The sequence below is a fragment of the Canis aureus genome, chromosome 24 (assembly GCF_053574225.1).
Source record: "Canis aureus isolate CA01 chromosome 24, VMU_Caureus_v.1.0, whole genome shotgun sequence".
Lineage (NCBI taxonomy): Eukaryota > Metazoa > Chordata > Mammalia > Carnivora > Canidae > Canis > Canis aureus.
Window position 1 is genome coordinate 29,806,199 of NC_135634.1, and position 13,432 is coordinate 29,819,630.

Here is a 13,432-nt window from a genome sequence, read left to right on the forward strand (position 1 = left end):
ATAAGAGAGTAGACACGATGTGATTTTCTTTATATACAAGATCAAAAACACACAAAACCTACCTATGGTATTGGAAGCCAGGACAGTGCTTACCCTGGAGGTAGGGATAGGGCAGTAGTACCCAGAAAGGGAAAAAGGAGAATTTCTGGGAAAACTGCAACAAATATTCTGCTATTTTAAATTTGACAACTTGTACTACTCTTACTTATTCCTACTCCAAAGGACTTTTATGAACCAGAATTTCATGTGGAAATTTCTGATGAAGTCATTTTTCAGTCCGTACATTGCAGTCAAGGTATTTGCAAGCTCTGTCATTACCACAGTGAAATTCGGGCTAGAAATGCAGTAATGTCAGAAAATGAAGTGTGGCAAAACGTATTTTATGGTGGACTTCACCACTAAAAGTCTGTTTTTCTCCTCCCCTCTCCAAACAATTAGCCTTTCTTTGTCCTCTGAGTGTTACTACACATTCTTACCCACATATGTCACAGATGACCTTTGTCCCATTTACAGTTATGAATATGAAAAGGCCATAATTGTGTCATCTGGGTTCCTGAAATGCACATGCCAACGTTAGGGCATGATGGAGTTGACCCTGGGTATTGTGGCCACTACCCATGAGAAAATATAGTTCTGCCCTTAGTACTGATAAAAAACATTACAGAATTCCTACCCTACAGCTTCATTGCCTGTACAGTTTGGATGTTAAAGAAGTACAGAGATAATTCCAGATGGTCATATGTAATAAGTCAGCTGGAAAGGTAGGTCCAATTGGCAAAAAAGAGAGAAAGAGAGATGAATTTATCTTCGTTTCTGTTCATTGATCAGAAGAACTTCAGGAACTGTAGGTAATGCCTAAAAAGTGATTTAAGTTATGTGCAAAGACCCAGTGCTATTCTTAGAACTCCATTCATCTCTGTGACAGCAATGGATACAGGAGACTTAGTCTTTTAGACAGCGCTTACCCTTATTTAACTGGGCAAGTAATGATTTTGGCTAGATCAGTTATAAAAAAAGAATGTCAGTTTACTTGTATATGACTTGGAAGGAAGGTGAGAGTTTAGCATTTGCTCCATCTTTACACACATATCCCATCCAACCTTGGACACCTGATTATGACCTCTGGGGTAGTGTTGAAGTGTTACGAGTAAAAACAGTCTCTGAATTAAAGATTTAATCTTTAAAGTGAAGAGATTTTGGCTTCCATTTGGGGTTTGTGCCATTCTGGCCACACCTCACTATTGGGGTGACTTTATTTGGAGTTGGGGGTTGACTGGGCTTCCCCTCTTATGCATTATGAGTTGCTTCAGGATTAAGTAGTACCACAGACCATTTCCTTATCCATCAGACAATATCTCAGGGCAGTACTCCCTTTGACTTAGGTGGTATTTAGGGTGTCTGAAGTCTGAGTGTTTGTCATCTGACCTTTCGGTGCTAGAGTGGGAAGGTAGAGGCAGGGTCAGGGCAGCAGGAAGAGCTTCTGAGCCATGTCACAAGACATCATCTGTGGCTGTTACTGTATATGGTGTTGCCTTGGATTGGACATGACTTTGGGCGAGTATTGCCAAGTATTGTGCTGGAAGGGAAGTCTTTTTGGTTCAAAACATACACTTTTAAGACAAGCTCGAGGCTGTACATGGCCTACTTCTTACTATAGCTGTGTCGTGAGGATGTCACATCCTAAATTTCTGACAGCCAGTTTGGCCTCTGTCTTTATTAAGTTTCTGCAATAACTTCTCAAGAGGTAGTCCTATGTGCATAAATAGTTTTTCTTGTGTGAGATGTTTATTCTCAACAGAACTTAGTGTTTCACATGTTATGGGAAAGCTACTCGTACTTCAAATAATTCATATTGGGAGCTTCTGGGGCCAGGGCTTGGAGTGTCTAGAAGATCTAAAGGAAGAGTTAGACTACATCAGGTATTAACAGCCTGAATAAAAGTATCCATTGAATATGTTAATACGTACCAAAAGGTCTCATCTGTTCAGAAAGTCACCTTGTTAGGTTGAAAATCTCAATTTTCAGCAAATGTTAATCAGATTCATTTGTATTTTTAATTTCCTTCTGTTCCCTCTTCCATGCTGTGTGGTTCTTCCTTCGGGCTACACAGACTAACATCTCTTTGTGTGCCTCTCTGTACATATTGTAGCTCATTCAGACCAACAAGCTGAAGCACTACCCCAGCCTCCACGGAGACTTCAGCAGTGATTTCCGCCAGCCATGTGTGGTGTTCACTGGGCACCCCTCCCTCCGGTTTGGGGACGTGGTCCATTTCATGGAGCTCTGGGGGAAATCTAGTCTCAACACTGTCATATTTACAGGTAAATAAACAAAACTTTGCCCTTTCTGCTAGGACCGTCACTCAACGCACTGACCAAGTGGAGACCAAGGGACGAATTTTGCAGTTAGAAATATAAACACTCATCTGTCATAAATACCAAAGGGTGAGGAAACCGCAGGGGAAAGAGTAAGAATTAAAAAGCAAGACGGACTGTTAGGAAACTGTACTGAACAAAATTTTCATACCAATTTTCAGAGATTTTCCCTGAGACAGACTTCTACTGAACTCCTTTTGAGAAGATTTTTGTATGCTGTTTTAAGAACAGCAATAATTCTAGTAACCACTCTTGTTTTACCTTTTAGGAATTATTTCCTGAATTTGGCCTTTCTCCTTCAGTTACAGTTTTCTCTGGCTTACAGTTTTCCTTCTGGAGACAAACCCCTCAGAGTAGAACAGATTCTTTAATGAGGTCAAGCAGGGGTTTTACTTAAGCACTATATTATTTTATCAATTTCAGGTCTTCCTTGGGACTTGGAAATCTTATGGGCAGTAAAGTAAAAAACCTTGACCCAAATCTGGTCCAGTGGACTGTAACCTAACCTAAGTTACCCGTGTCTCTGAGCCTCACTTTTTTCCTTGTGACATGGGGTTATGCTGGCTCCTTACTTGGGCAGCTCTGTGCATTTAGTGAAATGTTATAAGAAACATTTCATATACTGCCTGGCACATAAAAGCTATTGAGAAAGTTATCAGTTAACTTCTTTCTCATTACTTTTAAGACTTGAATGATGGAAGAGAGTCTAATAAATCCCCAAAGCTTCAGGATCAGGGACACTGGGGCCCTTCCTTGTGCTCAGCCTGTGCGTGAAGAGTGCCAGAGACCTCCAACACATTATTAGTCAAACAAAGTTGGCTTTATTGACTCATTGCAGCTGGGGAGAACACATACCATGAAGAAGTGGGAGGCATCTCAGAGCATGTTGAAAAGAACTTATGGATTTGGGCTTGTGTTGGGTGATTTTTGAGGTGGGTTCACAGATGTGGGACATTGCTCTGAATTGGCTGCTGTCAGGAAATAGGAGTAGTTATATATGATGAGTATCTTAATAATTCTTATCTAAAAGACAAAAAGAATGGAGCTAGATAGGGTAATGTTTGCTCATTTTGTGGTTTGAACAGTGTTGTGGTTTTGTGCTCAGGCATGATTACAGACAGGTTCTTGTTTTTGTTTTGATCCATTGTGGTCACCAAGTGGCCATGTCTGGTGTTAGTGTTCTGTGAAATTGTTTGTGTCCAACAGGAGAACACCATAGCCTAGCCATGAGTGACAGGCAGGCTCTGGCTAACACCAAGGCCTAGTAGAAAGTGCCAGGAAAGCTCATAAAAAAAATAAAATAAAATAAAATAAAATAAAGCAGCCATCAGGGGCCGCTTCTGTCTTTCCCAGCCCCCTTTGGCAAAGAGGAACTCAGGCCACAAGACATTGACTCACGGTACCCAGAACCTCACCATTGCCAAGTTTTGCTAAGCAGGAGGTGATCTGAAGAACATTGTCTAGTAGGCCTAAGGGTGGTGTCTCCTGTTCTTTTTGAGGAGCTGTTGACTCTGATACAACAGTGGGTACAGTATTCATATAGGTACGGTCAGAGTATTTGCTATTGTATAAATCTTCCTTTAGCCAGCTATGAAGAAGTCAAAGGCTGTGTCATGGTCATTTGTGAAGCCTGGTAGTGTCAGAGATGCGTTTTGGACCACTTTTGCAGATTGCATTATAGCCGTGTTAGACTTGAAGCTCACATAGTCCACATAAAAAGGGAGTCAGTCAGTCAAAAAAGTAAGTAAGTAAGTAAGTAAGTAAATAAATAAATAAATAAATAAATAAATGGGAGTCAGTCATCTCTCCCAGGTATGTGTGCCTGCCTCATTTAGGGAGGGGTATGCTTCTTAGGGAAACAGGAGCTGCTGGAGGGAGATTAATTTAAAAATCTGAATGTTCCATCAGTTTTCTCAAATGCACTGGATAAGTTAGTGGGACAAGTGAGCGTAAGCCCGAGGGCTATAAGAAGTGGAGACACAGGCTGTTGGGAATCGAAGTATTATTTTTCACACCAGAAATGTGTCAGTTCCTCTGGCTCATGGTGGGCGAGTGGATAAACCATCCCTGCCAAGCAGGCTGCAGTGAGTGGTTCTGGGGGTAACGAATGGGCCAGCCCGGCAGGCGTGGTTCCCAGTCGTGCTGTGCCAGGCTTTGCAGCAGGAGTATCCGGTGACGTGGGGCTGGGATCCTTTTCTTTTCCTCTTGGGGCATCCTGTCAGGTAAGTGGTATGTGCTTTGTCTCATAGCTGTGCATTAACTTTGAGCACTTGATTCAAGTGGCCTGTGTCAGGTTTCTCCATTGTGAAGTTCACTGTTTTTATATTTAATCATGATCTTGGCAGGCCCCCGGGGAGACACTTTGAGACTATATATCCTGCTCTTCCCCCAATTTTTATCTAAATATTTTAGCATCATATATGATCCTGGGTCGGAATAAATTATTACTGTGATGGTTGCCAAATGGCGATTTTTTTTTTGTTTTCTATATGTTTGTTTGGCGTTCTGACATTTAAAAAAAAAAGCTTTTGCTTCTCCCCATTTACTTAGTTACCCTTCATTTTATTATTTCCTCGCTCTGTGTTGAAAGCCTCAAGCTCACACCCATACCTCCGAATTCCACATCCACCCTGCGCTATTCATTCTGACTCTCCCTTCCCTTATTTGTAAATCACTCCTCTTGAGCGATAGGGAATCTGGCTCCCACCAGCCTCTGGGCACTTACAACTGCCTCACCCTCCCCACCACCCCACCATCTGCTTGGCCTTGACCACACCAGCTGCCTCCTCACTGGGCAGCCACTCTGTTGCCTGCTTTTCGATTTTTGTTTTTGTTTTTGTTTTTTTTGTGCTCTCATTAGAACCCGATTTCTCCTACCTGGAAGCACTGGCTCCCTACCAGCCCTTGGCCATGAAATGCATTTACTGCCCCATTGATACACGACTGAATTTCATCCAAGTGTCAAAGCTGCTTAAAGAAGTGCAGGTAAGGAGGGGGACTGCCAGTGTCTCCCCCGTGGCCCTGTCACCCCTATGTGGTTTGTGTTGCTGTGAGGCGAGGGCCGGCTGTCTTGCTGCATTTCTTGCCTTCCTCATTTCTCTAGCATCTGCAAAGTGCTGGCACATGTACTACTTAGTTACCCTTCAAAGTAATGAGCTTTCCACTCTGAAAGCAGTTTCCGTTCTGAAGAAATCAAAAGTGGAGGAGAAGCACGCATAAACAGTCTATTATTTTTGATGAGGACCATCTGTGTCCAGTTAAAAGCAAATTGCCCCCTCTCCCACCAAAAAAATTGTTGTAGAAACCTACTCATCGAGCCAAAAGATAGTTTAGCTGAAATCTGTATGGGGCCCTGCTGTGCTTGTGGATTAGGACCACACACAGTGTTACTTTGCTTTGCACTAGAGATTTATTTTGGCTTGGTTTTTGTTGCTTTCATTTGTTTATTCCAGTTGCATTTTCTGCCGCGGAGAAAGGGCAGAAGTAGTTGGGTAAAGTGGTAGGTAAAAGGAAGGCCATGTGCACAAAAGGAAAATTGTAGTGGGGCGTGGGGGTGGGAGGGGTTTAAAATCTCCGTGCTGGGCAAGCAACCCCACAGCATATATAGGCGGGCTTGGGGAGGGAAAGAGGCCAGAGGGAGAATTCTCCTTCCCTGTTGCCTCCAGAGCTGAGTGAACGCCAGGATGCCCTGGCTTGTCTCCTGTCGCTTGACCTAGTAATTTAGCAAAGTATGGCTAGTCCCTTCACTTTCCTTGGCCTAGGTCAGAAGTGTACTTTCCTCCTCCCAGAGTCTTTGACCTCGGGATGGGTGGCACTACCACAGAACTCTCGGGCAACAAGGAATGGGAAGCTGAGGAGCCTCAGGAATGCAGAGACGGTGGCTTATAGTGATCACTAGCTTGCTGGCCCTCCAGAAAAGAGGATGGACTTTCTCTAGACATGATTAGAGCAGTGGCTAAGTTTGGGCTGATTCGGTGATTCGATACCCCACCATGTATGCATCAGTACATGGGCAGAAACAGTTAAAAGCCTGTGGTTTTCGTCACTAAGTAACACCACACCTTCCCCCCACCGTCCCTACAGCAGCTCTGTTCTCCCAGAGCCCCAGGCAGTACAGGGACATTGGGAACTGGCGGCCACCTGGTCTTCACTGCAGAAGGGGCAAACGTGGCTGGAGTCCTCAGGCTGTGACTGTGCAGTCGGGTGGCTTTGAGAAGAGTCACAGCATACCACCAGGTCAGGAAGAGGACACGTGTGAGCCCAACAGAACAAGTGCTATTTTAAATGCATCCGGTTGGCCTGCTGGAAGGCCTCCTTCCAGGAAGAGAAAGCGAGCTCCAGATCTTAAGAGTGAGCAGTGGCAATACAATGACTCAGTGGGCCACCAGGATCAATTTTCGGTTGCGTGGTCTTTGTCCTCGGTAGTCATTGGTTTACTATTCTTGTCTCTCAAAATGACAGACATTTTGTAAAAAAGCTCTGAATCAGTCTGTCCTAACATACACAATTGAGTATGTGATCTGAGCAGTGCCCTCTGTCGAATACCAGTGGGCCTGCAGATGCCAGAACAATGCCCAACCCCAGAACACTGGACTAGTGTGAAAGTCAGCAGTTCTTGCCTGTCGGCCAACAGTTGCCCCACCAGTCAGTGATGGCAGGTATGACAAGAAGACTATGCCCTCAGGGGCTTAGGGGCCAGTTGAGAATAGGCCCATGGAAGTCACCATCAGAATGACTTAAAAATACTGAAAAAATAAAAAACAAATGGAAAGAGAGGCAGTGGATCCCCCACTAGCCTATGTGGCTGGCAGTTGAGGGCTTTGCCCTGAAATTTTTCTTCCTTTCCCGCACTGCGCTCACCTTTCCTGCTACCCGTTACTTGGGTTTGAGAGGAGAGATCTGATGGCCCAGAAGAGGCGAGGCGAGCGAGCGTGCCGGGGGACGTGGTGCCAGGGGACGTGGACGGCCTCCCTGCTCACCCCGCCCATCTCGTGTGTTCTCAGCCGCTCCACGTGGTCTGCCCCGAGCAGTACACGCAGCCGCCCCCCGCGCAGTCCCACCGGATGGACCTGATGATCGACTGCCAGCCACCTGCCATGTCGTACCGGCGGGCCGAGGTCCTTGCCTTGCCCTTCAAGCGTCGCTACGAGAAGATCGAAATCATGCCTGAGGTGAGCCGTTCTCTCTCTCATGGTCAAACCAGGGTTTTCCACATGGTCTCAGAAAGAGGCCTGTCCCAGAGGTGGCTTTCTTTTGGTTTTGTTTCAAATGCGGATGAGCCGAAGAACGCAGGCCCTTAAGCAAGGAACTGGGAAGAGAGGTGGGATCTTCAGAATCTCTCATTTTCCAGGTAGCGAAGTAACAGCTTCCTAACTCTTCCTTCCGTGGGGGACATTTATTATTATATCTGCTTTTTCTGTATTACAAATCATGCTTTCAGAAATATTCTTTTACAGAAATCTTTGTCCGTGTACAGAACGTAGAGAGAACTAAAAGCGTCACGGAGTTTTGCGGGGGAGAGGCCTGTGTGAGGTGCAGGGGTTAAAAATGTGCCGCCACCCGTCAGGTTTTGCTACTACTAAAGGATACTTATATCTCCCCCAAATGAGTGTGTCCTCTGCAGCTTCCTCATAATCCTCCTCCTTTGTCCCTGTAAAGTGCAAGGCAGGAGATCTGATGTGCCCGCCCTTGTGCACGTGTTCTGGTAGGAAAACCCTCTCTGTTCAGGGCGGCAAGGGGTGCGTCCCCCCGCGCAGAGGCCTCTGAGTGACATTGTGGTTGTTGTGGGCTCCGGGTAGACTTGCCCTGTGGCACAGCGGCCTCTTAGATTTCGCTCCCGGGGCTGCCCATACTCCCATGGTGCCCTTCCCAAGGCCTCCCAGGCAGCCTGCCCTGTGAGGGGAGTAACTGCAGGGTCGGGAGGAAGAGGATGTGTTCGGGTGGGCGTTGTTGGGAGACTGGAGTTTCGTGAAACAGTTCTCCTGTTCCTTTCAAATACCCTAAGCTGCTTCCTCTGCCCTTGGGATATTGATCTTCATATTGATGTAAATGACGTCTTGTGTATTTATTTATTTTTGTTTCTACAAAGGAGACTTGGATAGCTCGGAGTCTACATGTGTAAGAGCAATAGTCAGCAAAGCCTGGGAGCTGGGGCTTCTCACAGGGTCAGGCATTGCTGCCAGTGGCTGCGCCAGGGCTCTAAAGCTGCCTAGGTTCTAGAAGGGGGTACTTGTCGGACTCAGGTAGGGAAAGAGATGGCTCCCCCGGCTAAAGGTTGACTGTTCCACCTTTGGGAGAAGTCAGACTACCAGGAATTAGTTCACTCAGTCCAAATGTCCCTATCCTTCCTGCCTGACACTAGTCACCTCGGGGTTTTGAGGACAGAGGCAGAGGCCGGCATGAAAAGTCAGCACCCAACAGGTGTTTTGAGTAGGGAGAAGCCCTTAGAGGTTTCTGAGAGATCCTGTGGAAGTGTGAGGAGCTGCCTGGAAGTCATCTGAAAGGTGGCTGTGAGGTGCGGCGGTTCAGGGTACGAGGCCGTGGCAGGTTGTAGGCGGTTCATCATTTGGGGGTGAACTAACAAAAGGGCGAGGCAGAAGGGTCAGCTGGGCCCCAGCATGCGACGGCACAAGCTTGCTCGAGGTGGCTGCTGAGGGTCGTGGGCCGCCTCCAGGAAGAGCAGCCACACTGGTCTAAGAACGTCGGGCTCAGGCTCGTTCTCCTCTGTGCTTCTCTTACCTCCTTTCGTCCGTGTGATGTATTTTTGACTAAAGTTATTTTTAGATTTTTTTTTTTTTTTTACCTTCTTTCGTCCTTAAAATTATGTGGTATTTTAGACTCCAGTGATAGAAACAAAAGTTGAAAAGAAAAGAAAATGAAGAATGGTGGTCACAGAAGGCTCAGCTCCCTTCCCGCCGGGAACGAGCCAGTGGGTGTGGAAAGCCGGCCTTGGCTGGCACCAGCCATCGCCATCTGTGAGCTCTGAGGAGGCCGAGCCGCGGCCCAGCGCGGCCTCCTGGTCCCGACTTGGGGTGGCGAGGCTGCAGCACCTCGCCCCCCACATTTAGTTGAGGCCCACTGAAACCCGTTTGCTTCCAGCTCGCGGATGCGCTGGTGCCCATGGAGATTAAGCCTGGCATTTCCTTGGCAACCGTCTCGGCTGTGCTGCACACGAAAGATAACAAGCACGTCCTTCAGGTACGGGGGAGGGTGGGCCGGGCTCATGTCCCTGAGGAGCCGCTGGGGCCTGTGAAGCCCAGGAACCCCCAGATACCCCCACCAGTGGTCCCAGGACTCCCGCCAGCACAAGCCAGAGACCAGACTCCTTAATGGATGAGATGTGAAACAGAGAGAACACTGCGTATAAATTCTTCGCTACTTGTTCTCTGGCCACATGCCTCAGAGAGAGAAAAGGGAAGAGCAGCTATTATTCATGGAGCTGGGGCCGCACCTCACCCTGAGTGCCCTTCCCGCCTCCGAAAGTACTGGTGGTGCTCACAGCTCCCACGGGCACCTTCCTCAGACCCGCGGTGCGGAGCACAGCACCAGGCGGCGGGAGCCCCCAGAGTGGCGGGCAGCCCTTAGGCCCCAGGAGGCCTCCCCTACCCAACATGCCTGTGGGGCGGGCAGCAGCTGGGCACCTGTGAGCCACCCCAGCCCACAGACTGCAGCGCCTTGTCCCGGCACCTCGTGCCCCACCTCCACCCCGTGTTTACCGCCTCGTGGGGCAGCTCCTTGGGCCCTGCTCCTCACCCCTGAGAAGAACTCTTTCTACACTTGGGACTGTGCTGCCATGTAAAATATGCGAGGTGCCATCCTAGGTCCTTGTCATCCTTACTTCTCACCTTCCCACTTCATCCTCACAAAATTCTCACAAAATCACCATCACTTTATAGGCAGTTTCTCTGACCTTCATTTTAACCCATCAGCTTGACCCCATAGCTGGTGGCCTTGGCCACCGTGCTGCTGTCACACCTACAGTTATCAGCACAGTTTATTATTAAGAATTTACTCAGAAAATACCAAAATGAATCCTTTAAAAATTAAAAATGAGTCTTGCTAAAAGGAAGATTTCTTTGCCAGAAAAGGCACTGATGTTGTGTGGATGCTTTGGCATTAGCTTCTGTTATAAAGAACACCTCGTGGAGCCCCCAGCTCCTGGCAACCCTGAACTCCAGGGCCAGCTGACCTCATAGCAGGGATGAGTCCGGACCGGGGTGCTGGGGCCTCCTTCAGGGAGGGCAGCAGTGCCCAGGGAGGGATGGGCAGATGGGCTCTGGCTGTGGCCTGCGCTGACCTCCCCTGTACTCAGGGTGAGGGGCTTGATGAGGTTGTGTTTTCTCCGGCTCTAGCCTCCCCCCAGGCCCACCCAGCCCACAGGTGGTAAGAAGAGAAAGCGGGCAAGCGATGACATCCCAGACTGCAAAGTGCTGAAGCCACTGCTGAGCGGCTCCATCCCTGTAGAACAGTTTGTGCAGACGCTGGAGAAGGTGAGTGCTGCCCAGACTGCACAGGAGCCGGATGTTGCTCCTTTTTCTCCATCTCCACTGTCTGAGCTACTGACCCTGAAGCCTCTGCTTGATCCAGGGTCATGGCAGGAACAGAACCAGGGGAGGGTCCCAGAGAGTTGAGAGAAGACCATGCCCCCTCTTCCCTGTAGGTCCCCCATTTCTTCTCTGCCAGCCCCTTCCTTCCCGTGAGACCCCAGGCCCCTAGAAGACTGCCTCACCACACCCCATTTCTTATGGGAACGAGACCAAGGAAGGCCCTTCAGAAACCTAGGTGCGACAGATGGGCAGGGGGGAAAGGCCAGATAAAGAAAACTTAGTAAGTCTGCCCCTTGGAGCCTCACTTTTCAAGAAGATCCTTGCTGTCAGAGCGCCAGCCTGGCTGTGTCACAGGAGACGGGAGGCGCGGGACTGGGGGGCAGTGAGGACAGAGGTGCTACTAGATCCCTGGGAGTTGGAGAAGCAGACAGGAGGCAAGAAGGGGAAGCAGTAGGCGGTCCTCTGGTGTCAGCCTCCAGCCATTAGTTGTTTAATCTTCCCTGATGGAGAGACCACAGCCAAGTTGTGCGGCTCTCCTGGCCCGAGGGTGGAAACGCTGTATGGGAGTTAGCACTGATGCTGTGACGTGGCAGGGCCGGCTTCCTCGGGACCGAGCAGTGCTCTGGCCCCTATTGGTAGGACTCTGCTTGACTTGTTTTTTAAAAGCTCGAAACAACTTGCTTTCCCAGAATCCCCTGCACTTAGTTCTTCTGCTTGGCTCATCTAGCAGTTGACCCTTAGGATCTGACCCTGACTCTCTCCACCATTTCTGCGTCATCTCCTCCTGCAAGAGGAATAGCAGTGCCTGCCCCAGCCTGCACACGAGCTTTCTAGGACTAAGGGTTGAGATTCCCTAGCCTATGTCCATTACCTATCTTGTGGCCCTTTCAAGCAAGTCAGTCTTATTTCTATTTCTTTTCCTCTCTCTCAACTTTGTGTGATGTGTAAGAAAATTCTGTAACTCACATTAAGGCAGCTGGAGAAGTATTTGCCCTGCCGCCTTGTCTCCTCCCTCAAGAAGGATTTGCCAAATCACAAGGTCACTGGTATCTTGCTTTGAGGAATGGTATTTTCCTGGGACAGGATGGAGCTTTTTTCTAATCAGGGACCATTGGCAGAGTTTGGAGGCTGCTGATAGAAAGCCCAGGGTCCTAGACTCCTGAACCAAGCTCTTGGATGTGCTCCTCAAGATAGCTCACAAAAGCTTAAGCGGGTTGTAGAAACTTTGTTGTGTTTTGCATGAGATCTTGGATGTTTGGAGGCTTCTTTTAAAGTATATGAAGCTGTGTTTGAATTCCATTGCTGTAGAAGGTCCTATGACAAGTCTGAAGAATTATATTAGGGAGCATAAAAAATGACAGTTTTTAGAATGTTCAGTTTAGCCAAGGCTACGAAGTGTCATTTCTCAGAACCATCAGTTGCTCCCATGTCCTCCTGCCTTTCAGTCCACCCCTTGCTTCAGAGTATCCATCATCCTCCTTTCTCTTTTCTTTTGGAGCAGCATGGCTTCAGCGATATTAAGGTAGAAGACACAGCGAAGGGCCATATTGTCCTGCTCCAGGAAGCTGAGACACTCATCCAGATTGAGGAAGATTCAACTCATATCATCTGTGACAATGATGAGGTGCTCAGGGTACGACTGCGGGACCTCGTTCTCAAATTCCTACAGAAGTTCTAAATGGAACAGCTAAGCCATTTCTACTTCACTGAAATCCTACAGTCCTTCGCTGTGGCTGCCCAGCACAAACTGAGGAAGGGCGTAAAAAGTTGGCCACGTCTTTGTGGTGTTCTCTGGCTTAAGGAATAAAGAAGTGGCCCTTGAGGAACACGATTATCCACAGATATAGCCAGAATCTCCTGGGCTAGATTTTTAGCACTGTTGTGGGCAAGGACTTATGCTTTAAACTTAAACTCCTTTTCTTCCCAAACCTGCCTCCCTTGGGTGGCCAAGATGGAAAGGCGGCAAGCTGAGGAGTAGCATAAGCAGCAGCTTTCCCAGAAGTGAATGGTGGAAGGAGGGGTGAAAAGATGAATGACGTAAGCAGTCTGTGTTTGTTTTTCGTGGTGTCCTAGGCCTTGGGCAGGGGAACTAGCATTGGATTGTGTTTTATTTACTTGTCTACAGTGCTATACCTAATAAGAAAGATGATCCAAAAAAATTGGTATAACGAACCATCTATTTGTATTTTATACCATAAGCCCATTTTGTTAATAAAACTTATTTTTTTATAGAAGTATCTGTGCTCTGTTGAACCTCGAATGTACACATTGATTTAGTGTCTGGAAAAGTATTAAACTATACAGAACAGCATAAACTTAGAAAATATTATAATGGGGAACCTGGATGGCTCAGTCAGTTAAGCATCTGACTCTTGATGTCAGCTCAGGTCTTGATCTCATGGTCATGAGTTCAAGCCCTTTGTTGGGCTCCACACTGGATATGGAATCTACTTTTAAAAAAATACCATAGCAAATTTTAGTTTGGTGCGTGCAAGCATATAACCCAACATT

The 13,432-nt window shown here is 47.6% G+C and overlaps 1 protein-coding gene across 3 annotated transcripts in view; it reads left to right on the plus strand.

The window, feature by feature from the left end:
• Nucleotides 1-13,155, plus strand: part of INTS9 (integrator complex subunit 9) — a 101,239-nt gene extending 88,084 nt beyond the window's left edge. For all 3 annotated transcript variants that reach the window (XM_077868677.1, XM_077868676.1, XM_077868678.1), the window contains 6 exons: nucleotides 2,150-2,321; nucleotides 5,236-5,360; nucleotides 7,379-7,546; nucleotides 9,474-9,572; nucleotides 10,727-10,864; nucleotides 12,423-13,155. In XM_077868677.1, the coding sequence (XP_077724803.1) occupies nucleotides 2,150-2,321; nucleotides 5,236-5,360; nucleotides 7,379-7,546; nucleotides 9,474-9,572; nucleotides 10,727-10,864; nucleotides 12,423-12,599 (879 nt within the window). In that variant the 3' untranslated portion in view covers nucleotides 12,600-13,155. The remainder of the gene's footprint in view (nucleotides 1-2,149; nucleotides 2,322-5,235; nucleotides 5,361-7,378; nucleotides 7,547-9,473; nucleotides 9,573-10,726; nucleotides 10,865-12,422) is intronic.
• The last annotated feature ends 277 nt before the right edge of the window (nucleotides 13,156-13,432 follow it).